The 24,276-nt window shown below is 56.7% G+C and overlaps 1 protein-coding gene across 5 annotated transcripts; it reads right to left on the bottom strand.

The window, feature by feature from the left end:
- Positions 1–433: 433 nt before the first annotated feature.
- Positions 434–23,586, bottom strand: GATAD2A (GATA zinc finger domain containing 2A). Of its 5 annotated transcripts, none has more exons than XM_058040945.1 (12): positions 23,500–23,586; positions 14,734–14,784; positions 9,974–10,266; positions 9,036–9,165; positions 8,357–8,485; positions 7,713–7,805; positions 6,070–6,189; positions 5,556–5,723; positions 5,105–5,384; positions 4,061–4,350; positions 3,488–3,662; positions 434–3,099 (listed from the first exon to the last, which is right to left on the bottom strand). In XM_058040945.1, exons 3-12 carry the CDS (start codon positions 10,255–10,257, stop codon positions 2,969–2,971), a joined length of 1,800 nt encoding a protein of 599 aa, XP_057896928.1. In that variant the 5' UTR covers positions 10,258–10,266; positions 14,734–14,784; positions 23,500–23,586; the 3' UTR covers positions 434–2,968. The 5 variants fall into 5 exon arrangements, with proteins under 5 accessions (XP_057896928.1, XP_057896926.1, XP_057896927.1 ...); XM_058040943.1 differs by having other exon boundaries at positions 4,061–4,345; XM_058040944.1 differs by lacking the exon at positions 23,500–23,586 and adding an exon at positions 17,749–17,833 and having other exon boundaries at positions 4,061–4,345.
- Between the last annotated feature and the right edge of the window lie 690 nt (positions 23,587–24,276).

The raw sequence follows: 24,276 nt of genomic DNA, 5'->3' as shown, positions 1-24,276 counted from the left end.
ACGGATCCAGGAGATCTCTGGGGTCTGGGAACCCCAAAAGGGATCCAAGAGACCTCTGGGATTCCAGAATTCCAAAAGCCTCAGGGGTCTGGGAATGCCAAAGATCTCGGCATTCAGGAGCCCCAAGGGATCCAAGGGCCTCGGGGAATCGAGAAATCCAAAAACCCTCGGGGGTTTGGGAATCCCCAAATGGATCCAACAGATCTCAGGGATTCTGGAATCCCAAAGGGGATTCAGTCAGAGAATCCCAAATCCCAAAGGGGATCAATAAACTCAGGATTTGTTCCCAAATTCCCCCCTCCTCCACCATTCCCAAACTTTTCCCTTCCAGGGCAGAATTCCACAATGGGAATTTTCTGTTTCTTTATTTTTTTTTTTCCCCCATTTTTCCCATTTTTTGTGGGGCTTTTTCCTGGAAAAAGGAGACTGGGAAGAGGTTTGGAAAATCTGTATTGAAGAGCTGGAACAACTTTGAACCTGAACCATCCCGATCCCAAAAAACCCCCACGGGAACAGGGAACTGGGACTGCGAAGGAAAATCCACCCCGGCCTTCCAACACGGAATCTCCTCCCAGACTGATCCCAAATGTGGCAGGAACGTGGATGGAATCAAACAAACCCTCCAAATTCCCAGCAGCATTCCAAGAACGTTCCGGAAAAAACCACGTCAGAACCAGGCTGGATCCCAGGAGTCGCCTTCCAGGTGGGAATTTGAGTTTCAGCCCCATCCCGTGAAATATTTTGGTTTTCCAGCCTCAATCCGTGCTGGATTTTCCCTTCCAAACAAATGTCCCCCCCATCTCCCAAATAATTTTTCTTTGGGATTTATCCTGAATTATCCATCCAAATAAAATCAGGATGGAATATTTGCAAGTCTGGATGCAGAGACTTGTTTGGATTTTTAATTCCAAATCCTTCAATTCCAACATCCCTGATTATTTTAATGAAACAAAACTGGCTGAAATTCCAATTTCCAAGGGAATTCTGCTGGGATCCAGAAAGTTTTGACATTGTTTTTATCCCATTAAATCCTTCTGTGACTCTTCCATTCCCTGGGGTTTTTTTTTTTCAGGAATCATCCAAACTCTGGGAATAAATGAACCAGGTTTTCCCCCCACCCCAAAAAAAAAAAAAAAAAAATTTAATTGGAGGAATTTTGTTGGGATTTTTTTTTGGGGAATAAATGAACTTTTTCCAAACGTTGGCATCCATGAGGAAAAAAAACAGGAGAGGAAAATTCCCCTGAACCAACCCCAAAAAATTCCATGTGGGAAAGGAACGGCAACTTTTCCATAAAATCCAATGGAACTGAAGGAATTCCACGCTGGTGGCATCTCCCAGCCCAAGCTTGGAATGAAAACAAAACTCCAAATTCCAAAATTCCAACCCAATTCCCACATCTGAGCTCTTCACATCCCTATGGAAAACACCCCAAAATCCACGTCCAGCTGGGAATTCCGGGGGTTTTAATCCAACAAATCCCAGTTTGGAAAACAAGGCTGTTGTTTTTTTTTTTTCCTAAACTAAATCCCTAAACATGGAAACACCAGGAAAAGTGGGAAAAGGGAGGAGGGGGTTTGTCCCTCGGATACGAGGGGTTGATCCCAAAGGAATTCTTGGCTTCAGCGATTCCTAAGAAAATAAATCCCGATTTTCCTGAATTTCCCCCCCCTACACACACTTTTTTTTAAATATATATAGATCTCTAAATTATATATATTTATAATTTCCCCAAGAAAATTGCCCAAATTTCCCGAAGAATTCTCCTCACTGGAATAAGGCCTGGAATTCTGCCCCTTGGATTTGTCTGGAATTCAGGAAGAAGCCCAAGGAAAAAGAGGATGAGAAACCAAAAATTAAACCAAACTGGCCCCCGGATGGAATTTGGGTTGAACCTCTGGAATTCCCAAAAAAACAATGGAAAACTCCATCCCAAATGGATACAGGAGCATGCTTGGGATGCCTGGAAGAACTCGAACCACGGAGGGAAGGATTGGGAATGGCTCCCAACCCTCCCTGCCTGCATCAGCTTCTGGAATTCCTGTAAATTTCGGAACAATATCCCTCAAAACAACAACAGAAAAGGAAGGAAAAAAAACCCAAAGAAACAAAACCAACCCAACCAACCCTCCCAAAGGAAAAAAAATTCCCAAAAAGTTTCGCTTTGGAGTCTCTGGGAACGTCGGGAAGGCCCAAAATTCGCGGGATGAGAAAGAACCAAGGTGGATTTTGTCTCTCAGTAACTGCAAAGTTTGGAAACTACCAACGGTTCCAAAGTCTGATTCCAACCAGAATCCAAGGAAAAAAGTGGGAATTTCCCGCAGCAATTCCCACCTCCCAGCCAAGGTTTGGGCGGCAGCCAATCCCTAAGGGAGAAAACCAAACCAAACTCAACCGGAACCAGAGATTTGCACTTTCCTCCTTCTTCTTCTTGGGATCGTTGGAATTTTGGGAATCTGGGGATGTGCCGCCTGCTTTCCCGGCTGGAGGAGGAGCAGGGATCAGGAGCAGCCATGAACTCGGCTCACTAAACGCAGGATGGGGCTGGAATTCCTCTCTCCACGCCCCAAAATTCCGGAATTCCGGAGTGTTCCCAGCAAAAAGTTCGGCGTCGGCGAAGGCAGAGAGGAGTCGCTGAGTCCTTTCATGGTTCGTTGTTTTTTTTTCTTTTTGTGCTGGTGCCAAAAAAATTTCAAAACTAAATACGGAAAAAAAGCCAAAAAAAAAAAAAAAATTAAGGAATTCTTCCCCCTTTCCCTGCCAGCTTCCATGAAAAATCTGGGAGCCAACGGAGCCGGGCTTCGGCCACCCCGACGCGGTCACTTCTCCCGGCAGGGACGGATGAGGAGTGGTGGTGCTGCATCCTAGAAAGCCTCGGGGCGTTATCCAGCTGGGATTAAAGCAGATTCCACGGAATTGTGGTAGAAAAGAAAGGATGGCAGAGCCTGGAAAAGTCCTCCCTCGGGAATTATTTCCACGTGGCCGACTGTGGGATGGAGCGGGGCGGGATCATGTCCAGGAGATACTCGCGCTGCCGCTCCACGGCCGAGGCCGACTTGTGCACGGCCAGCGCGGGGCTGACGAAGGGCAGGGCCCCGCCTGCAGGAAAAGGGAAATTTGGGTCACGGAATAGCTTGGGAATTAGGGAAAATAATGAAAAATTGCATAGAAAATGCAGCGCAATTATCCCAGTGCAATCTGGCGCCTTCAGGTTCCAAACTCATCCCAAGAAACGCAGAGGTTTTGGATCAAGAATAAGGATTTGAGCCCTCTGGAATTACGGAGTCATGGAATGGCTCAGGAATGAGGGAAAAATAATGAAAATCCACATGGAAAAGTAATTCCCACCCCAATATTGGGAATTTTGGGCAGCGATGACACCAACTTTCACCTCAAACCCTCAGCACCACCCCTCAACAGCTCGCCCCCAAAACCTGGGAATTTTGGCAGCGATCCCAAGGCAGTGTGGGCTCCCGGGGCGCCGCACCTGTGCTGATGGGGTTCTTCTTCCAGGCGGCGCCGCCCTTGCTGCCGGCCCTGTCGGCGTGCTTGCCGGGCCGGGCGCCCAGCGCGGCGCTGCCCGAGGAGCTCTGCAGCTTGGGCGAGGAGCTGAAGGGGTGCAGCACGCCCCGCGAGGCGCCCCGCGACAGCTGGCTGGAGCTCTGCAGGGAGCAAGGACAACGTCACCCGGGCTGCTGCTGGACCGCAGGGTCGTGGGGCTGGATGCTCTTTGGGGCTGGATGGTCTTTGGGACTGGAATTTTTGGGATTGGATGATCTCTGGGAATGGATGCTCTCTGGGCCTGGATGACCTTTGGGACTGGATGATTTTAGGGACTGGATGATCTCCAGGAATAGATCATCTCCTGGAATGGATGATCTCTGGGCCTGGATGATTTCTGGGATTAGATGCTCTCTGGGCCTGGATAATCTTTACAGCCTGGCACAACACCCACCCCCCCCCACCCCAGACCCAACCCGAGGCCCAAACCCCCAGGCCGCCCCCCAGCCCCGGGACCCTTTTCCCTCAGGCAATGGCGGCTCTGGGGCCGCTCCCTCACCTGCTTGAGCGCGTGGTGCTGCCCCACGGGCTCGGCCTTGGGCTGCCCGGGCGGGGCCGTTTGCTGCAGGATCCTCTGCTCGATCTCCTGCTCCTGCTGCAGGGCCTTGACGAAGGCGGCCTTGAGCCGGTTCGTGTGCTCGGCCTTCAGGGCCTTCTTCTGGTTGGAGGCCATGCAGGTCTCGCACATGATGGTGCCGTTCTTCTCCTCCCGCCAGCGGCACGTGAAGTCCGTGTGGCACTGGGCACACAGGTAGGGCTCCCGGCAGGACACGGCCACCGCCACCTTCCCTGGGGGACAAACGTGGCGGGTCAGCACTGCTGCCACCTTCCCTGAGGGACAAACACCAGGGATTGGCCACTGCTACCTTCCCTGAGGGACAAACATGGCGCGTCAGCCCCAGGGTCACCTTCCCTGAGGGACAAACACCTGGGATTGGCCACCGCCACCTTCCCTGAGGGACAAACATGGTGGGTCAGCCCCAGGGTCACCTTCCCTGAGGGACAAACACCAGGGATTGGCCACTGCTACCTTCCCAGAGGGACAAACGTGGCGAGTTAGCCCCAGTGTGGCCCTCCATGAGGGACAAACACCTGGGATTGGCCACCGCCACCTTCCCTGAGGGACAAACATGGTGGGTCAGCCCCAGGGTCACCTTCCCTGAGGGACAAACACCAGGGATTGGCCACTGCTACCTTCCCAGAGGGACAAACGTGGCGAGTTAGCCCCAGTGTGGCCCTCCATGAGGGACAAACACCAGGGATTGGCCACCGCCACCTTCCCTGAGGGACAAACATGGCGGGTCAGCCCCAGGGTCACCTTCCCTGAGGGACAAACATGGCGGGTCAGCTCCAGTGTGGTTTCAGTGACGTTTAAATGATTTCTGGGAGGTTTAAATTATTGAACCACATTTTAACCTTGCATTTCTGGAGATTTAACTGATCACAGCCAGGTTTAACCGATCGCTGTCAGGTTTAAGTGACCCCAGCCAGGTTAAACTGACCCCAGGTGGGTTTGAGCTGGGCTCTGCCCCTCCGGGCTCACCTTGGCTCTCCAGCAGGTTCTGCACCACCTCCTCCAGCCCCACCAGGTAGATGAACTCGTTGTTGGCGGCGCTGGGCAGGAAGTTCATCTCGGGCGCGGGCGGTTTGGGCGGGGGGATCTCCAGCAGGGTCTTCTCCAGCTGCTTGCGCAGCGCCAGCTTGGCCGCGGCCTGGCGGCTGCCCGGGGCCTCGCCCGTGCCCCCCAGCGCCGTGCCACCCGCGGGGGCCGCGCCCGCCTGGCCCGAGGGCACCGCCGAGCCCTTCAGGGACGTGGGGGATGCCTGTGGAGAGAACGGGATCCATGGGATCACTGGGGTCATCGGCAATCAGGGGAGTCCCCAGCGCCACCCACGGGGGCCGTGCCAGTCTGGGGGACATTGACCAGCAGGCTGGCATTGCTCAGTCCCACCATTCCCACGCCATTCCCAGCAGGAATTCCCAGGAACCCTCACCTGGGGGATGTTGACCAGCAGGCTGGCGTTGGGCACGTTGGCCACGCGGATCAGGCCCTGCTGGATGATCCTCTGGCCCTGGATCTGCACCGAGGGCACCGAGGCGCGCGGCGCCAGCAGCAGCGGCGGCGGGCCCGTGCTCGAGTGCTGCCGGATGGTGTGGATTTGCTGGGAAAACACGGAAAACGGGTTGGGAAAATATGGAAAAGGGGTTGGGAAAATGTGGAAAAAGGGGTGAGAAAACACGGAAAAGGGGGTGGGAAAACATGGAAAAGGGGGTTGGGAATCCATGGAATTGGTGAGATAGAAAGGATAATTAGAAGGAAAACCATGGAAAAGCAGAAACTGCCTCCCACCTCCTCTCCCAAAAACCCCCCAGAAGCCAGAACACCCTGAATTAACCCCAAAAATCCCGTTTTTATTGGGAGCACACCCCATGGGATGTTCAAATCAACCAGAGGGGGGAAATCCTGAATTCTTGCATGGAATGGGAAGGGGAGGAGGGGGAGCTCACCTGGGCCCCTCGGACCAGGGGGGGCATCACAATCTGGGGGCTCTGCTTGGAGGCGGCCGCTTGGCCCCCCCGGAGCAGCGGGGGCGGGAGCCCCGAGCCCGGAACGCGGCTGGAGGAGGGCTGGAAAAATGGGAAAGAAACGGGAAAAACCGGTCAGAGCAGGGCTGGGAAATGGGGGGGACATGGGGGAAATAATGGGGGAAAAAAGGGTTGGGAAAGATGGAAATGGGGGAAAAATGGAGGGGGAGTGTTGGGAATTGTGGGAATGGGTTAAAAATGGGGGGGGGGGAAGTGTTGCAAATTGTGGGAATGGGAATACTGGGATTTGTGGGAACGAAGTGCTGGGATTTGTAGGAATGTGGAATGGAAACGCTGGGATTTGTGGAGGGAAGGAAAACCTTGGGAAAAATCAGGTAAGGAGGAAAGGAAGGCAGGAAAAAATGGGGGAAAAAAAGTGTTGGGATTTGTGGGAATGGAGAATGGAAGTGTTGGGATCTATGGAGGGAAAGGAAAAGCAGGGGAAAAAAGGGAGGAAGGAAGAAAAACATTGGGAAAAATCCTGGGAGAGGAATCAGGAGAAAGGAAAAGCTCCAGGAGAAATCATGGAAGAAGAAAAGGAATCACAGAAAGGAAAAGATCTGGGAAAAAGTCCTGGGAGAGGGAAAAGAAAAGCAGGAAAAGAAAAGGAGGAGGGAAGAAAAAGTTCTGGAAAAATCATGGAGGAGAAAAAGGAATGAGGAGAGAGGAGTTTGGAAAAGCTGCTGCCTGAGGATTCTTGGGACTCGAATCCTCAAAATCCCTCCTGGTGCTGGGCTGGGATATTCCCAAAATTCCAAACTTCCCTCTGCATCCCAGTCCTGGCATTTCCTCCTTCTTCCCAGCCCCTGGGATCAGGGATCTCCCCCTTCCCCAGGACGTGGGAATTCCATTCCCAGGGAATCCCTCCCTCTGGAATTCCTGGACACTCCAGCAAAACCCATCCCAGGTTAAATCACCCAAAATTCCAGAGGAATTGTTGGGATAAACTGGATTATTTGGATTAACTCCAAGATTCCCTGAAGGTTTTCCAGTTCCTCTGGAAGTGACTCCAAGGTAAAGATTCCCACACCTCTGAATTTGGGAATGGCTCCTAAAGGAGAGCAAATCCCTCCCTTTCCTGGAATTCTGTGGGTTTTCCAAGGAAAATCCCTCGTGCTGGAGCACTTTGGGAATTTGGTCCCATTATCCCAGGAAAAAACAAAAAAAAAAAAGCAGGAATGTTCTAATCCCAAAGGACTTCAGGGGTGAGTGACAGCTGTCCCTGGATTCCTGGAACTTCCTTCCCTCGGGATTCCAAGGATTTAATTCAGTCTGGAATGGGATTTTTTCCAACCCCAAATCTTGGGATTGCCTCCCAGAAAATCCCGGGATTCCCTCAGCAATTCCAGAGAGAATCACCGGATTCCCTCGGCAATTCCAGAGCGAATTCCCCGTTCCCCACAGGAATTCCCTGGCTCAGCAAGGGGTCCCGCTGCAGACCCCACCCCACCTTTCCCCCGTCCCGTTATCCCTAACCCCGTGGGAGCTGGGCGGTGCTGGCAGCTTTTCCCGGGCGTTCCCGGCTCTTCCCGGGACTGTCCCGGCTTCTCCCGGCTCCCACTGACCTGGAGGGAAGTTTTCCCAGCGGGAACAGCCTGAGGGCCCCGCACCAAGGGCGGGGGCGTGGCCGCAGCGCTTCCAGAGGGGCCCGAGGAAAGCTGGAAAAGGAAAAAGCGGAAAGAGAGCAGCGGGAAAAGGCGGGAAAGCGGGAATGCAGAGAGCAGGGAGCGCACGGCGAGAGCCCGGAGCGTCTGGGGGGAAAATCCTTGGGAATTCACAGGAAAATCCTTGGGAGTGGCACCCACTCCTCCTGCTCCGCTCCAGGGGAAAGAGTTTGGGAATTGGTGGGAAAATCCTTGGGAATTGGCAGGAGAATCGGTGGGAATTAGTGGGAAAATCCTTGGGAACTGGCAGGAGAATCCTTGGGAGTTCACAGGAAAATCCTTGGGCATTGCCCGGAAAGTCCTTGAGGATTGGCAGGAAAAACCCCGGAAAGGGGAGACACCAGGGAGTTAAAAATCCTGGGAAAAAGCTAAAAATGCCAGAAAAAGGTTTAAAAAAATCCAGGAAAAGAGCTTCCAAAAATCCAGGAAAAAGGCCACAGCAGGGGGTTAAAAACACTGGGAAAAGATCTGGGAATTCCTGGGAAAAGAGCTGGGAACTCCTAGGAAAAGGGCTGGGAATTCCTGGGAAAGCAGGATTTTCCTACCTTGGGCGCTGGTGTCTCCTTCTGGCTCTGGCTCTGCCGGAGCTTCTTGAGCAGCACCAGCTTGGCCTCCTCCAGCCTCAGCTCCTCCTGCAGCTGCTTGATCAGGCGCTCCCGCTGCTCCGGGCTCCGCTGGAATGCCAGGAAATCCAGGGAAATCCCAGAGAAAATCCCAGGGAAAATCCCAGGGAAAGGGGGAGAACCCCGGGGGAAGACAGAGACACAGGCACGGTGATAATTCCCAAAATTCCCAACTGGGACTGGGGAGTGGGAGAAGTGAGGGGAGGGAGTTCCAAGGTGAAAATCTGGGATTTTTCCATGAAAAAATTCATGGCAAAGAGTAAATGAGGAGGATTCCCAGCTGGAATTGGTTCCTGGCTTTTGGGATCGTGAATTAATGGGAATGGATGGAGCTTGGAGGGGAAAATGTGGCTGATCCTGGGTTTTTCTGACCCTAGCCCGGTTAAACCTGACCCAATCCCGGTGAATCCTGACCCAATCCCAGTTACCCCAGACCCAATCCCAGTTACCCCAGACCCAATCCCAGTTACCCCAGACCCAATCCCAGCTACCCCAGGCCCAATCCCAGCTACCCCAGGCCCAATCCCAGTTCCTCCCAGTTCATCCTGACCCAATCCCAGTTATTCCCGACCCAATCCCAGCTCCTCCCAGCAGCACTCACCAGCAGGGCCTCGGTGCCGGGCTCGGGCAGGGCCAGCCGGGCCAGCCCGTTGACGCGGGGGCTCGAGGGCTCGTTGTCCGACAGCACGATCACGTCCGGGGAGGGAACGCGCCGCTCCCGCCGGCACTCCCTGGAGCCACGGACGGGAAACAACCCGGGAACGGGTCAGGATTCCCAGGAAATGGGGAGCAAATCCCAGGGGAAATGGGGTCAGTGCAGGGGGAGCAAATCCTGAGAACAGGGTCACTCCAGGAGCAGCCTTTCCAACACTTTTCCAGCCCTTCCCAACCCTTTTCCAGTGCTCTTCCAATCTTTTTCCAATCCTTTCCCAACTCTTTTCTAGCCCCTTTCCCATTCCTTCTCCAGGGTTTCTCCAGTCCTTTCCCAGCCGTTTTTCCAAGGCTTTTGCAGCCCCCCAGGGCTCGGAAAAGGGCCCAGGCTGGGAATTTGAGGAATGGGAGAATTCCAAAGGGTCTGGAACGCCCTCTAGAGGGCACAGCGAGCCCGGGAATCCCCAAATCCAGGGAATCCCCAAATCCAGGCATTTCCCTCTGGAAGTGGCACGGGTGGAGCATTCTCAGCTTTTCCCTGGAGCTGGAAAACTGGGATTGACTGGGTTGGGATAAAGGCTGGGAATGAGAAATTCCCAACTCCCAAACTCCTTTTCCTGCTGGAATTCCAGGAATTCCATTGGCAGCTCCAAGGAAATGGGGCTGGGATGGGGGTCTGGATCAGCAGGAATTGCCCCTGGAATGGGCTGGGATTCTCTTCCCAACTTTTCCACCATTCCAAAGGAAAAACCAGGAATGTGGCACCAGAACCTCCCAAAAACTGAACTCCAACCCCACCCCAGCCACATCCCAATAAAAACCAGAGTGAGAAGGGACCCAAACCCTTCCCCAAGCCCAAGAATTCCCGGAATTCCAAGGCATCCTCACCCTTTGGATGTGCTCATGTCCACGGGCTCATCCCCCGCTGCTGCTGCTGCTGCTGCTGCTGCTGCTGCCGGCAGCTCCACTTTGATGGTGGCTTTGACTTCCCCGCTTTTCAGCGTTCCCGGGACCTTCCCGGCTCCGGGATCCGCTTTGATCTTCATGTCCCCCTCGGAGCCAAGCTCGGACCCCAGAACTCCTTTGTCCATCCTGAGTTTTTTACTGTCGGGCTCCGAGTCCCGCTCCAGGGCGCGCTTCTGGCTCCGGGTGCGGCATGAGTCCTCACTCATGGTGAGGGGCTGCGGGGAAACGGCCAGGAAAGGGTTAAACACGGCGGGAATGGCGGGGGAGAAAAACATCCCGGGAAAGGGTTAAAAACATTGGGAATGGCGGGAAAAATAATGGGGAAAATACCCCGGGAAAGGGTTAAAAACACCGGGAAAAAAAATCCCCGGGGAAGGCGGAGGAAAGATACCCCAGGAAAGGGTTAAAAATAGTGGGAACAGCAGGGGGGAAATACCCCAGGAAAGGGTTAAAAACACCAGGGAAAAAAACCCGGGAAAAACGTAAAAACACCAGGGAACGGCGGGAAAAATCATGAGGAAAATACTCCAGGACTCCAGGAAAGGGTTAAAAACAGCAGGGGAGGAAAAATCCCGGGAAAGGGTTAAAAACACCGGGCACGGGTGTGTGGGGAAATACCCCGGGAAAGGGTCAAAAACATCGGGAATGGTGGGAAAAATCATGGGGAAAGGGTGGGGGGGGAATCCCAGGAAAAGAGAGACATCAAGGGGTTAAAATTCCCAGGAAAAGGGGAAAAATAATCCCAGGAAAAGGGAGGCATAAAAAATCCTGAGAAAGGAGGGGGGAAAACCCTGGAAAAAGGGAGGAAAATATCTCGGGAAAAGGGGAGAGAATGGGGAGTTGAAAGTCCCGGGAAATGTAAAAATTCCCGGGAAAAGATTCCGGGAGGTGAGAGACAACAAGGAGGGGAAAATCTGGGAAAGGCGCTGGAAAATCCCGGGGGAAGGGAGACACGAAGGGGTTATAAATCCCGGGATTTTGGGATGGAATTCCTGCATTTCCAACCAGGACGAAGTCTGGGAAGAGCAACCCAGGAAGGGCTGGGAAAGGGAGGGAAAAACCCTGGAAAATGGGCTGGAAACACCCAGGAAAAGGGAGGGGAAAAGCCTGGAAAAGGGAGGGGAAAAGGGGCTGGAAAATCCCTGGAAATGGGCCTGGGAAAGGGATGGGAAACCCCTGGAAAAGTGAAGGGACAGCCCTGGAAAAGGGAATTCCCGGTGTTTTTCCTGCTGGAAATCTCTCCCAGGAGAATTCCAGCCCATCCCAGTGCCCAGGGCAGGAAAAGGGAGAAATAAAGGAAAAAATTCCACCAAAATCCCAGGGAAATCTTGGAAAAGGAGGATTTGAAGGATTTTTCAGGAATGGGAACAGGGTTGGATTTGGAGGGCAATTCCCAAATAAAATCCTGATGAAAATTCCAATAAAATTCCAAAGAAGGAAAAGGAGAAACTTGGATTGAAAATTCCATCTTTTTCCCACATCCTGGAATTCCTCTCCTCAACAGCCAAAGTTTCGGGAACAGAAAATTCCCAGAGGTGGAAAAGTGGGATTCCAACACTTCCAAATGTTTTCCTTGGATTTGCTGCTCCCGAGGATTCCCAGGAGGAATTCCTGGATACCTCAGCCTTGGATCATCCCAAAATTCCTGAGAATTCCCTTTCCTGGGAATATTTTCCCGAGATTTCCCAGGAAAATCTATGGGAATTCCGGGCTGAACGATTGATGCCAATCCTTGGATGCGGCAACGCCAGGGGAAATTCCCAAACTTTTCTGTGGGGATTCAGCGCCAATCCCACATTTTCCACCCCAAACTTTGGGATCCCAACAGGTGGAAAAGGGGGATCTGTGCCCCGGGAAAGCCCCGCTCCCGCTTTTCCCGGGGTTTTGGGGTGGGGATTCCCGGGAAAGGAGAGGGGCAGGGGAACCCCCGGATCCCGCCGGGATTCCCGAGCCGGCATTCCAAGGGTTAAGCGCTGCCATTTCCGCGCCATTCCCGAGAAATCTCCGGGAACAAAATGGCAGCGCTTAACCCTTGGGATGCCGGCGGGGACCGGGAATTCCCGCCGGGAATCCCGGGCTGGCCCCGCTCCCCGCCGTTCCCCGCGGGAATTCCCGCCCCGATCCCGCCGGGGTTTTTCCCGGTTTTCCCAAACTTCCCGGGAGTCATTCTCGGGCTGGGAATTCCCTGAAATTCCCGGGATTCCCCGCCCTGGGATCCCTCCGATTGCCGGGATTCCCAGCGGGATTTCTCCCGGTTTCCCCAAATTTCCCAGGAGTTATTCCCAGGCTGGGAATTCCCTGGAATTCCCGGGATTCCCTTCATTCCTGCCAGGATTTCTCCTGATTTCCCCAGACTTCCCGGGAGTCTTTCCCGGGCTGGGGATTCCCTGAAATTCCCGGGATTCCCTGCCCTGGGATCGCTTTGATCCCCGGCAATTCCCGGGATTCCCACCGGGATTTATCCCGATTTTCCCACCCTCCCCGCCAGGTCATTCCCAGATTATCCGGCACCGGGAATTCCCGGAGTTTGTCCCAAATCCCTCAGGAATTATCCCGAGGTTCCTCCAGAGCTGGGAAAAAGTTAGGATCCAACCCCTCGAGCAGCTCCAGGAATTTCAGCCGGGGTATTCCGGAGCCTCCCAGATGGAATTTTTATCCAAGGGAATGGAAATCTTTGGGGAAATCTGGGAAATTTTCTGGAATTCCCACACGAATTTGGGGAAAATCACCCTTCAAACTCCTGCTCCTGGAAGTTTGGAGCTCCAAAGGCTCAGGAAAAGCAGGAGAGGAGAATCCCAAAATTCCACTGGAGTGGGAAAATGGGGAATAGAGGCTGCCCAGAAAAAATCCAGAGGGAATTCCTGGAATTTCTGTGGATTTCCTGGAATTTCTGTCAAATTCCGGGTGAATTTTCCCTGGGGGGGAGCTGGAATTCCAGGAGGAATTTGCGGGATTTTATGGGAATTCTGGGAATTCTCTGGTTTCGTTGGATCAAAGCCAGGAAAATTCCTGGAAAATTCTTCTTTTCCCACGGGAATTATTCCCAAATTGTTGCCAGCTACAATATTCAGGACACAAGGACTGAGATTCCCTGGCTGAGATTATTTGGGAATGCAGAGAGGAAATCCAGGAGCAGAATTCCCAACTTCTTCTGGGATTATCCAAGCAAATCCTCCCATTATTAATTAATCATTAATTAATCATTCATTAGTTATTTCTCCATTGTTGACTTTCCATTCCAAATTCCTCCTTTAAGGGGAAATAATTCCAAGATTCATTTGTTGGGAAGTGACTGAAATATTCCTGAGTCAATTTAAATATTCATAAGATTGTTCATATATTCATGAGTTAATTTAAATATTCCTGAATATATTTGAATATTAATGAGGAATTGCAATCTGATCTTTCCCAATTAATTCCTCATTAAGGAGGGAATTTCCATCCTTAAATGTTCCCGTTTTCCAGCCAGGAATGGGGACATTGAGGCTGGGAATTCCTTGGAATTGGGATCCCAGAGATTCCTGCTGGGAATTCCCTCCCTAGCGGGATCATCCCAGAGAAACGTGGGAAAAGCAGCAGGAGAATTGGAATTCCCAAGACGTTTTCTTATTCATCCACCAAAATTCCTCAGTTTTTTAAAAAAATAATTTCCCAGGAATTTTGGAGCCAAAGGATCCCGGGACAATCCCGGCCCTTTCCCAGGACAGTCCCTTCCCTATCCCGGGAATTCCAGAGCCACAGGATCCGGGACAATCCCATTCCTATCCCGGGACAATCCCGGCCCGTTCCCTGTCCCGGGAACTCCGGAGCCACAGGATCCCAGACCCCAGGACAATCCCATTCCCATCCTGGGATTCCCCTTCCCTTTCCCGGGAATTCCAGCCCCGCAGGATTCCCAGGATTCCAGGTGGGATCAGGGCGGATCCACCCCAGGAGAAATCCCGGAATTCCTGCGGGGACAGGGGAGAGAGAGGGAAGCCTGAACAGGTGAGATGGCACAGGACAGGGGAGAGGGGGCCACGCACGGGAGCCCCCTCAGGTGAGACCTGCCCAGGGCACGTGGGACCCGCACAGGTGAGATGGGACAGGTGAGACCCACACAGGTGACAGGTGAGACCCACACAGGTGACATCTCCACCGGGCAGGTGAGAACCCAACAGGTGAGACCTCAGCAGGTGAGACCCTCCCCAGGCAAACAGCTCTGGGGGTAGGGGCGAGAAGCTGCACAGGTGAGCCCAGGACAGGTGAGACCTGCACGGGACAGGTGAGACCTGCACAGGTGGGACCTACTCTGGGGAATCGCTGCCCAGGTGAGCCCAGCCCAGGTGAGAGCTCAGCCACGGCTCCCCTCTGAGCACACCCAGCCCCAAATCCCAAATCCCAAATGCCAAAATCCCCAATCCCATCCCCACTCCAGGCCTGCCCAGTCCTGCAGGACAATCCCGGCAGGAATTCCAGGAGCTCTGGATCCTCTGGAACTCCCCAGTCCCTTGGAAAATCCGGGAGGTTTCCTCAGGAATTGGCTCAAATCCCTCAGGAATTTGGGAATTCCCGGGGATTTTGGGGAAAGCTCCTCTTGGAGCTCCTCTCTGGCTGTTCCCAAAGACAATTCCAGGCCCATGCACAGCAGAGGGTCCCCATCCCATCAAACCCCAGGAATCCCAGGAACTGCCAGCTCCTACCTGTCAGGGAAGGTCATGGGGTCCCGCTGGGGTGAGCCAGAGCCGAGGATCCTGCGGGAACAGAGAGGGGTGAGAACAACGGGAATGCCGGGATTCCCACATTCCCGAGGGAGGCACCCGGGGTTTGCAATGCTGGCATTTGGGAATGCTGCTGGCACAGAGCTGGGCATTGGGAATCTCAGAATGACGGCTCCATTACGAAAATCAGAAATATCAGCACGGCGCAGCCCCGGGATTTGGGAATCCCAAAGTACAACACAGTCCTGGGAACTGGGAGTCCCAAACTGCGACACAATCCTGGCAATCAGGACTTGGGAATTCTGATTCATCCTGCGAATTTTCCAGGCACTGAAATCCATGGAATTCCCAGATTTCCCTTCACTCCCAGTTTCCATCCATGGCATTCCCTGATTTCCCTTCACTCCCAGTGTCCATCCATGGCATTCCCAGATTTCCCTTCACTCCCAGTTTCCATCCATGGCATTCCCTGATTTCCCTTCATTCCCGGTGTCCATCCATGGCATTCCCAAGTTTCCATCCATTCCCAGTCTTTCTGGGCCGGGAGCAGCTCCCGGGGCCTTTGGCCATTCCCGGGTTTCTCCGGCTGCTCTGGCCCCGTGATCCTGGGAATTCCAGGGGGAATTAGCAGAGCTCACTCGGGGCTGTTGGTGGTTAAGAGGATCTGGGAAAATCCCAGGAAATCCTTTGGAATTCGGAGCTGCCCCGGCCGCTTTTCCCAGAGTTTGGGAAGCTCCAAGGATCCAGGAGAGCTGGAAATCCTTGGATTTCTCTGGGAATTCCTGGAATTTTGGAATTCCAGCTGTGCTAAGGCTTGGGATTCGAAGGAAGGAGCCCCCAGTTGGATCAGGAGTGGGAAAATCCTGGAAGAGTTTGGGATTTATGGGAAAAACCTGAAAATGTCCCTGCCTGATCCCCGAGCTCCTTCCCACCCCAAAGCATCCCAGAATTCCACGAATCCATGGGAAAAGAGGGATTTATTCCCTTTCAGGATTCATCTCTGGCTTTGGAATCTCATCAACAACATCCCTGGTTTGGATCAGAATTTTGGGATTTGAAACATTCCCGGAACACCCCAATTTCCATCATTCCCAACTTCCAGCCCCTTTCCCACTGATCCAAGATCACTTCCAACCTCATTCCCAAAATCCCAGGCAGATCCCAGCCCCTCTCCCAAAATCCACAGCTTTCCCAGCAATCCCAGCCCCTTTCCCAAATTCCCAGGCACATTCCAGCCCCTTTCCTGCTCATCCCAAGCAGCTTCCAGCCCCTTTCTCAAAATCCAAGGGATTTTGACACTTCCCTCTCCTCTCCCAAAATCCCTGGCAGATTCCAGCCCCTCTCCTGCTGATCACAGGATGATCCCAGCCCTTTTCCCAAAATCCACAGCAGATCCTACTGCTTTTCCCGCTGATCCCAGGCCAATCCCAGCCCTTTCCTGGTGATCCCAGGTTGATCCCAATCCCTTTTCCAGGATCCCAGGTCGATCCCAGCCCAATGCCAGGCTGATCCAGCCCTTTCCCACTGATCCCAAGCTGATCCCAGTCCCGTCCCGCTGCTCCCAGCCCGATCCCGGCGCTGCCATCCCGGATTCCCCCAGGCCTCCCTCCCTCCGTCTCTCGCTGTCACTTCCTGTGCCTCTCCCAGCTCCGGTTCCCGGCAGCACGGAGCGGTCCCGGAGCCCAGAGCTGGGATTGGAGCATTCCCGGGATTTGGGACAGCTCGGGAATGCCAACCCGAGCAAGGCACCAAATCCCGGGCAAGTCCAAGGAAAACCCAGCAGCGGGCTGGGAAAATCCTGGAAAACCAGCCAGGAAACACTTGGGAAAAGCCGGGATGTGAATCCCAGTTCTGATCCCGGGTGAGGCATTCCCGGCTGGAATTCTCGTGCGGGGCCACTCCCGGGAAAAGTGAGGAGATGCTCGGGAAAAGCTGGGATGTGGATCCCGACCCCGCATCCCGGCAGGATCCAGCCCTGGCAGGATCCCATCCCGGCCCGGGAGCCGCTCCCGGCTGCAATTCCCGGCTGCAATTCTGCAATTCCCTCTGCCCACCGTGTGCTGCGCGGGGCCAGGATCGTCCCGCATCCCGCCGGGATTCCCGAGATCCCCCTTGGGCAGCGCATCGCGGTGCCAATCCCGGTGCCGATGCCCATCCCGGTGTGGATCCCGGTGCGGATCCCGGTGCCGGTGCCGATGCCCATCCCGAGCCCGGGCAGCGCATCCCGGCGCGGATGCCGATCCCGGTGCCGGTGCCATTCCCGGTGCCCCGGGCGCAGGAAGGGCGGCCGGGGACTCTTATTGTGACACGGCCCCGGCCCGGCCCGGCCGCACGGCCCGGCCGCGGCCACCGCGGGGCTCCGGCCCCGGGGGCACCGGGGGGCACCGGCCGCGGGGACAGCGGGGGCATCGCGGCTGCGGACAGCGGGGATTGACCCCCGGGGACACCGGGAGGGTCGCGGTGACCGGGGGGTGCCCGGGGGGGTGGGCGGGGGGTGCCCACGGAGTGACCGGGGGGGTTCCGGGGGGTCCCCGTGTCCCTCCGTGTCCGTCCGTGTCCCCCCCGTGTTCCCGGTGCGGAGCGCGGGGGCGAGCGGGCACGGAGCGCTCAGGGCGGCGGCGGAGGAGGAAGAGGAGGAGGAGGAGAAGGAGGAGGAAGAGGAGGAAGAGGAAGCAGCCCGGCGGAAAGCCCGCAGCAACTTTCCCAAACAAAAGCCGGCGGCGCCCCGGGGCGCTGGGCGGGCGGCGGAGTCGGGGCTCCCGGGGGGACGAGCCCCGGGATCCCGGAGCGGCCCCGGTGCCGCGGGCTCGGGGCTCAGGGGCGGCCGGGGCCGGAGCCGCGGCCAGCGGGACTTTGCACTTTCCGGGCTGCCCGCACGGCCAGGAAATGCCGCAACTTCCCCGGCAGCTCTCCCGCACCCCGGCCTCCGTTCTCCCAAAATCCCGGCGGTGCCGTCGCTCCGGTACCGGAGCCAATAAACGCCGGCAGAACTTTTACCGGGAGAACTCGCAGGGCGCCGCTCCGGTCGCTCCGCGCCGCATCCGCAGCGAGCCCGCCCCGCGCTCCCGGCTCCGCTCCGCTCTCCCCGCGCCGGCGCCGCCGCTCTCCCGCTTGTTGCTGCGCTTTCCCGGGGCTCCCGTGGCCGCCGCGGCTCCCGGTGCCGATAATGCGCTCCTCACACATGGAGTCGCGGCGGCACCGGCAGAGCATGCGCGGGGCGGGGCGGCCGAGCGGCGGGGCCGGCGGAGGGGACGGCGTGGGGACAGCGGTGAGACAGCGTGGGGACAGCGGGGGATAGCGGAGGGGCCGGCAGGGGACGGCGCGGGACGGCGGGGACAGCACCGGGGCCGCACCGGGACAGCACCGGGGCCGCGCCGGGCCGGGCCCCTCACGGCGCTGCGGCCGCCGCCGCTTCCGGGCGCGGGGCGGGGGGAGCCGCGGCTGTGTCGCGGGCCGCCATTGGCCGCGGGGGTCGCGCGGATGATGAGAGGAGGGCCCTGATTGGCTGGAGCGGCGGGCGGGGGGCGCGCGGGCAGCGCCGCGCTGGGAGAGGCCACGTGGAGAGAGGGGACAGCGAGGGGAGACACAGGGGACAGTGGGGACAGAGAGAGGGGACAGTGGGGACAGAGAGAGGGGATAGCGAGGGGACAGTGGGGACAGAGAGAGGGGACAGTGGGGACAGAGAGGGGAGACACAGGGGACAGTGGGGACAGAGAGAGGGGACAGCGAGGGGAGACACAGGGGACAGTGGGGACAGAGAGAGGGGACAGCGAGGGGACAGTGGGGACAGAGAGGGGAGACACAGGGGACAGTGGGGACAGAGAGAGGGGACAGCGAGGGGACAGTGGGGACAGAGAGGGGAGACACAGGGGACAGTGGGGACAGAGAGAGGGGACAGAGAGAGAGGGGACAGTGGGGACAGAGAGAGGGGACAGCGAGGGGAGACACAGGGGACAGTGGGGACAGAGAGAGGGGACAGCGAGGGGAGACACAGGGGACAGTGGGGACAGAGAGAGGGGACAGCGAGGGGAGACACAGGGGACAGTGGGGACAGAGAGAGGGGACAGCGAGGGGAGACACAGGGGACAGTGGGGACAGAGAGAGAGGACAGTGGGGACAGAGAGAGGGGATAGCGAGGGGAGACACAGGGGACAGTGGGGACAGAGAGAGAGGGGACAGTGGGGACAGAGAGGGGAGACACAGGGGACAGTGGGGACAGAGAGAGGGGACAGCGAGGGGAGACACAGGGGACAGTGGGGACAGTGAGAGGGGACAGCGAGGGGAGACACAGGGGACAGTGGGGACAGAGAGAGGGGACAGCGAGGGGAGACACAGGGGACAGTGGGGACAGAGAGAGGGGACAGCGAGGGGACAGAGGGGACAGTGGGGACAGCGAGGGGAGACACAGGGGACAGTGGGGACAGAGAGAGAGGGGACAGTGGGGACAGAGAGGGGAGACACAGGGGACAGTGGGGACAGAGAGAGGGGACAGTGGGGACAGAGAGGGGAGACACAGGGGACAGTGGGGACAGAGAGAGGGGACAGTGGGGACAGAGAGGGGAGACACAGGGGACAGTGGGGACAGTGAGAGGGGACAGCGAGGGGAGACACAGGGGACAGTGGGGACAGAGAGAGGGGACAGCGAGGGGAGACACAGGGGACAGTGGGGACAGAGAGAGGGGACAGCGAGGGGACAGAGGGGACAGTGGGGACAGCGAGGGGAGACACAGGGGACAGTGGGGACAGAGAGAGAGGGGACAGTGGGGACAGAGAGGGGAGACACAGGGGACAGTGGGGACAGAGAGAGGGGACAGCGAGGGGAGACACAGGGGACAGTGGGGACAGAGAGAGGGGACAGCGAGGGGAGACACAGGGGACAGTGGGGACAGAGAGAGGGGACAGCGAGGGGAGACACAGGGGACAGTGGGGACAGAGAGAGGGGACAGCGAGGGGAGACACAGGGGACAGTGGGGACAGAGAGAGGGGACAGCGAGGGGACAGTGGGGACAGCGAGGGGAGACACAGGGGACAGTGGGGACAGAGAGAGGGGACAGTGAGGGGAGACACAGGGGACAGAGACAGAGGGGACAGCGAGGGGAGAGAGGGGGCCAGAGAGAGGAGACATGGGGGACAGTGGGGACAGAGAGGAGACAGAGATAGAGGGGACAGTGGGGACAGCGAGGGACAGCAAGGGGGGAGAGAGAGGGGACAGTGAGGAGACAGGGAGAGAGGACAGGGAGAGGACAGAGGGGACACAGCGAGGGGACAGAGAGGGGAGAGACAGGGGACAGAGAGAGGGGGGACAGCAGTGACAGCGAGGGGACAGCGGCGGTGGCCGATGGGGCAGAGCCTTTGGGGGCACCAGGACAGGGTCAGGGCCCGGCTCCAATCCCAAATTCCCGATCCCACAAAAGCTCTGCAGCCCCGGGACGGCCCAAGGAGAACCCCCAAAACCCTCCCGGAGAATTCCCCAAATCCCAGGAAATTCCCTGAGAGTCTCCGAGCTCCCCAAATCCCAGCAGATCCCCCCAAACCCCAGGAGATTCCCCAGATCAGTGCCCAGCATCTCCAGGGTTTTGGGCAAAGACTTTTCCAGGGCAGTTTGGCTGAAGCCAAATCCAAAATCCCAAGTTTCAATTATTTCCCACCAAATTAAGGAATTGGGAGCTGTGGGATTATGATTATTAATTATTGATTCTTATTCTCAGATCCCTGTCGTGCTTTTCCAGCTCATTACCATTTTTCTCTCACCCTCCTGTTGCTCCAATCCAAAAAGAAATCCCTAAAAGCCCCAAATTCCCAGAGTTTGGAAGGATTTGGGAAGGTGAAATCCAGGCAGGATCAGGAATCCCAAATATTCCTGCAGGGGGGAACATGGGGATGATCCCAGAGAAAATCACCCCAAAACCTGGAAAATCCTATGGATGCCACCCTAAAAGTGGGAAAATTCCATGGATATCACCCCAAAACCTGGAAAAATCCAATGGATGCCATCCCAAAGGTGGAAAATCCAATGGATCTCACCAAAAACTTGGACAAATCCAATGGACAATGTCCAAAACCTGGAAAGTTCCAGGGATATCACCCAAATTCTGGGAAAACTCCATGGATTCCATCCCAAAACTTGGAAAAATCCAATGGATGTCAACCAAAACTTGGAAAATTCCATGGATGCCATCCCAGAACTGGGAACATCCTATGGATAACACCCCAAAGCTGGAAAATCCAGTGGATATCAACTGGAAAAATCCAATGGATGCCACTCCAAACTGGACAAATTCCATGGAAATCAACCAAAACTTGGGAAATCCCATGGATGCCATCCCAAAATGGGAAAATCACCCCAAACTGGGAAAATTCCACCCCAAAGCTGGAAAAATTCCATGGACGTCACCCCAAACACCCCAGGGCACAGGGAATGGATCTGGGATTTGGGATGGGAATCCCAGGGCACGGGTAATGGATTTAAGAGAAAGGGGAATCTGGGTGGGAGTTTGGGCAGGAGTTCCCGGCTGGAATGGGCTGGAATTCCCAGAGAAGCTGTTGGGATCCACCGCAGAACCCCAGGATTTGGGATGGATCCCTGAGATTCACCACAGAGCCCCAGAATTTGGGATGGACCCTTGGGATCCACCGCAGAATCCCAGGATTTGGGATGGATCCCTGGATTTCACCCAGATCCCTGGGATCCACCGGAGACCCCAGATTTTCCCACAGGCTCTCAGCTTTCCCCGCAGGTTTTGGGGAAAAGCCCCGGATTTGGGCACTTTGGGAGAATCCCTCGGGTTTTCCAGCGAATCCCAGAGTTCTCCAGGGGATCCCTGGATTTTGGGGCAGGCCCTCGGAGTGCTGAGGAACACGCTCCCAAGTCTTCCAGCAGATTACCCCACAAATCCTCGGGATTCACTCAGAGCCCGGGGTTTTCCAGGAGAATTCCAGGATTTGGGGCAAACCCTCAGGATTTCCTGCAGAGCCTCGAGTTTTGGCACAAATCCCTGGATTTTGGGACAGCCCCTCAGGTTTTAAAGCAGAGCCCCAGCTTTTCTGACAAACCCTCAAGTTTTGGGACAGACCCTCAGATTCTGGGACAAGCCCTCAAATTTTGGGACAAAACCCCAGATTTTCCAGTAGAAAATCCCTCGAGTTTTCCAACAGATCCCCAGATTTTGCAGCAGAGCTCCGAATTTCCCTGCCACCCCTGAGGTTTTCCAGTGCATCCCCAGCTCTCCCTTCAGCCCCTCAGATTTTGGGACAAACCCTCCAATTTTAGGCCAAGCCCTCAGATTTTGCCGCAGAGCCTCGAGTTTTCCAGCAGCCCCTGGGATTTCCCAGCAGATCCTCAGCTTTCCCCCAGCCCCTCAGTTCTCCCAAAACCCCTCAGCTTTTCCTGCATCCCAGCTTTTCCCTTCAACCCCTCAACTTTTCCTGTACCACTCAGTTCTCTCCAAACCCCTCAGCATTTTCTCACCCCTGCTTTTCCCCCAAACCCCTCAGTATTTCCTACACCCTTCAGTTTCCCCCAAACTCTTCAGTTTTCCCCAAGTCCCTCAGCTTTTCCTGCATCCCTGTTTTTCCCTTCATCTCTTTTCCGGCATCCCTGTTTTTCCCTTCAACCCTTCAACTTTTCCCCAAACCCCTCAACTTTTCCTGTACCACTCAATTCTCTCCAAACCCCTCAGCTTTTTCTCACCCGTTTTCCCCCCAAATCCCTCAGCTTTTCCTGCATCCGTTTTTCCTCTCAACCCTTCAACTTTTCCTGTACCACTCAGTTCTCCCCAAGCCCCTCAGCATTTCCTCACTCCTCTTTTCCCCCAAACCTCTCAGCTTTTCCTGCATCCCTGTTTTTCCCTTCAACCCTTCAACTTTTCCCCAAACCCCTTAACTTTTCCTGTACCACTCCGTTCTCCCCAAATCCTTCAGTGCTCGCCGAATTCCTCAGTTTCCCCCAAACCCCTCAGCATCCCCCGCACATCCCTGTTCCTTTCCCCTTTCCTCTCCCCGCACATCCCCGCTCATCCTCGTTCCTCTCCCCGCACATCCCCGCTCATTTCCCCGCGTTTCCCCGCCCCGTGCCCAAAACTTTCTCCGTGTTTCCGGAGTGCGGCTGCGGGCCCGCCGCGCACCGGGGGACACCCGGGGGCTCCCTCGGGGCTGCCCGCGCTGCCCGGGCCGTGGCCCGGTGGCCCCGGTGGCCCCGGTGGTGGCCCGTCCCCTCCCCCACTCCCCTCCCCCGCCTTCCCAAGGCTCTGGCACCAATAATCCGCCTTTGCTGACATGCTCTGGTGGCTGTGCCTATCGGGCAACTCCCAGGATGCACTCCCGCTCCTCCCTGGCACCCCCTCACCCGTGCCCACCCTCCCCTCGGACTTACCAACCTTTTCTTTCTGCCTTTTTTTTTTTTTTTAAGCTTTTTTTTTTTTATTATTATCTCCACACCCCCCGCTCCCCCCCACACACACCCGGCCGCACTTTCATCCCCCGTGAACCCCCCTGGCGCTCCGGCGCTCTGCCTCAGCCCGGCTCCCCGCGTCCCTCACGGGGTCCCCCCTCGCCACGGGCGCCTTTTGGCCGCTCCCTTCTCCCCTCACGGCCGTGCCCCTCACAAACCGCCGCGGATCTCCGTGCCCGGCGCTCCCCCCGCGCTGCCCCGCGCCCCGAGCCGCCCTCAGGGGGAAGGGGGTGTGTGTGAGGGGGTGTCCCCGGCTCCCGTCCCCCCGGGGGGGCCGCTGGGGCGCGGGTGTCACTCACTGTCCGGAGCCCCCTCGGAGCCGCCTCCTCCTCCTCCTCAGCGGGGCCCGGCCCGGACTGGGGCCGTGGGGGGAGGGGAGGCGGCTCCCTCAGGTGGCCACTGACAGGAGGGGGGGGCGGGGGGGGGCTGCGCGCGCAGGGGGACCCGCCCCCCCCACTCTCCGTCCCCCCCCCATCCTCCCGCCCCTCTCCCCCCTCCCCCCTCCGTGCCCGCCCCTCTCCCCCCCCTCCGCTCCCCTGTGCCCCCCCCCTCCCCTCGCGCCCCCCCCCGCGGGACCCCCCCCGTTGCCAGGCAGATTTGGGACACCCTCGCGCCCGGCCACGCCCCCTGCCCAGGCCTGGGGCGCTGCGTTGGGTGGGGTTTTTTTAATCTTTAAACTAATGATTGACAGCCGCGCCGGCAAATAGAAAGGTGGGTTGCCTGCCCTGCAGCCAATCGGCGCGAAGAGTCGGTAGTGGCCCCGCCCCCGTAGTAGAGCGGTGTGGAAAGGGCGCGGTTTGTTTTTGACTGACGGGTATATTGTCCAACCAGCGGCGCGACCCCGTGATGCGCGCCGCGCCCCTGCTGTGAGGGAGGAAAGAGGCGTGGTCTGTATTTGATTGATAGCTGAAATACCCAATAGAAGACAGTTCACCCAAGAGCAGCCAATGGGCGCGCGGCCCGCGGGGAGGGGGCGGCGCGGCGGGCCGGGCCCGGCGGCTCGCGGCGGTTCCCCCGGGGCCGGGCCGCGCTGGCTCCTCCCGGGGCCGGCTGAGGTGATGGCGGCGCGGGGAGGG

The sequence above is a fragment of the Melospiza georgiana genome, chromosome 26 (genome assembly GCF_028018845.1).
Source record: "Melospiza georgiana isolate bMelGeo1 chromosome 26, bMelGeo1.pri, whole genome shotgun sequence".
Taxonomy (NCBI): Eukaryota; Metazoa; Chordata; class Aves; order Passeriformes; family Passerellidae; genus Melospiza; species Melospiza georgiana.
The sequence above is the reverse complement of the archived record's forward strand: the minus strand, read 5'-3'. Positions and strand labels throughout refer to the sequence as shown.

Coding starts and splice junctions, on each gene's coding strand:
- GATAD2A (XM_058040943.1), bottom strand. CDS start 10,257: ATGAGTGAGGACTCATGCCGCACCCGGAGCCAGAAGCGCGCCCTGGAG. Junction 6,190..7,712: donor CTGGGAAAACTTCCCTCCAG/GTCAGTGGGAGC, acceptor CCATTTTTCCAG/CCCTCCTCCAGCCGCGTTCC. Junction 3,663..4,060: donor AGCACCACGCGCTCAAGCAG/GTGAGGGAGCGG, acceptor TGCTCCCTGCAG/AGCTCCAGCCAGCTGTCGCG.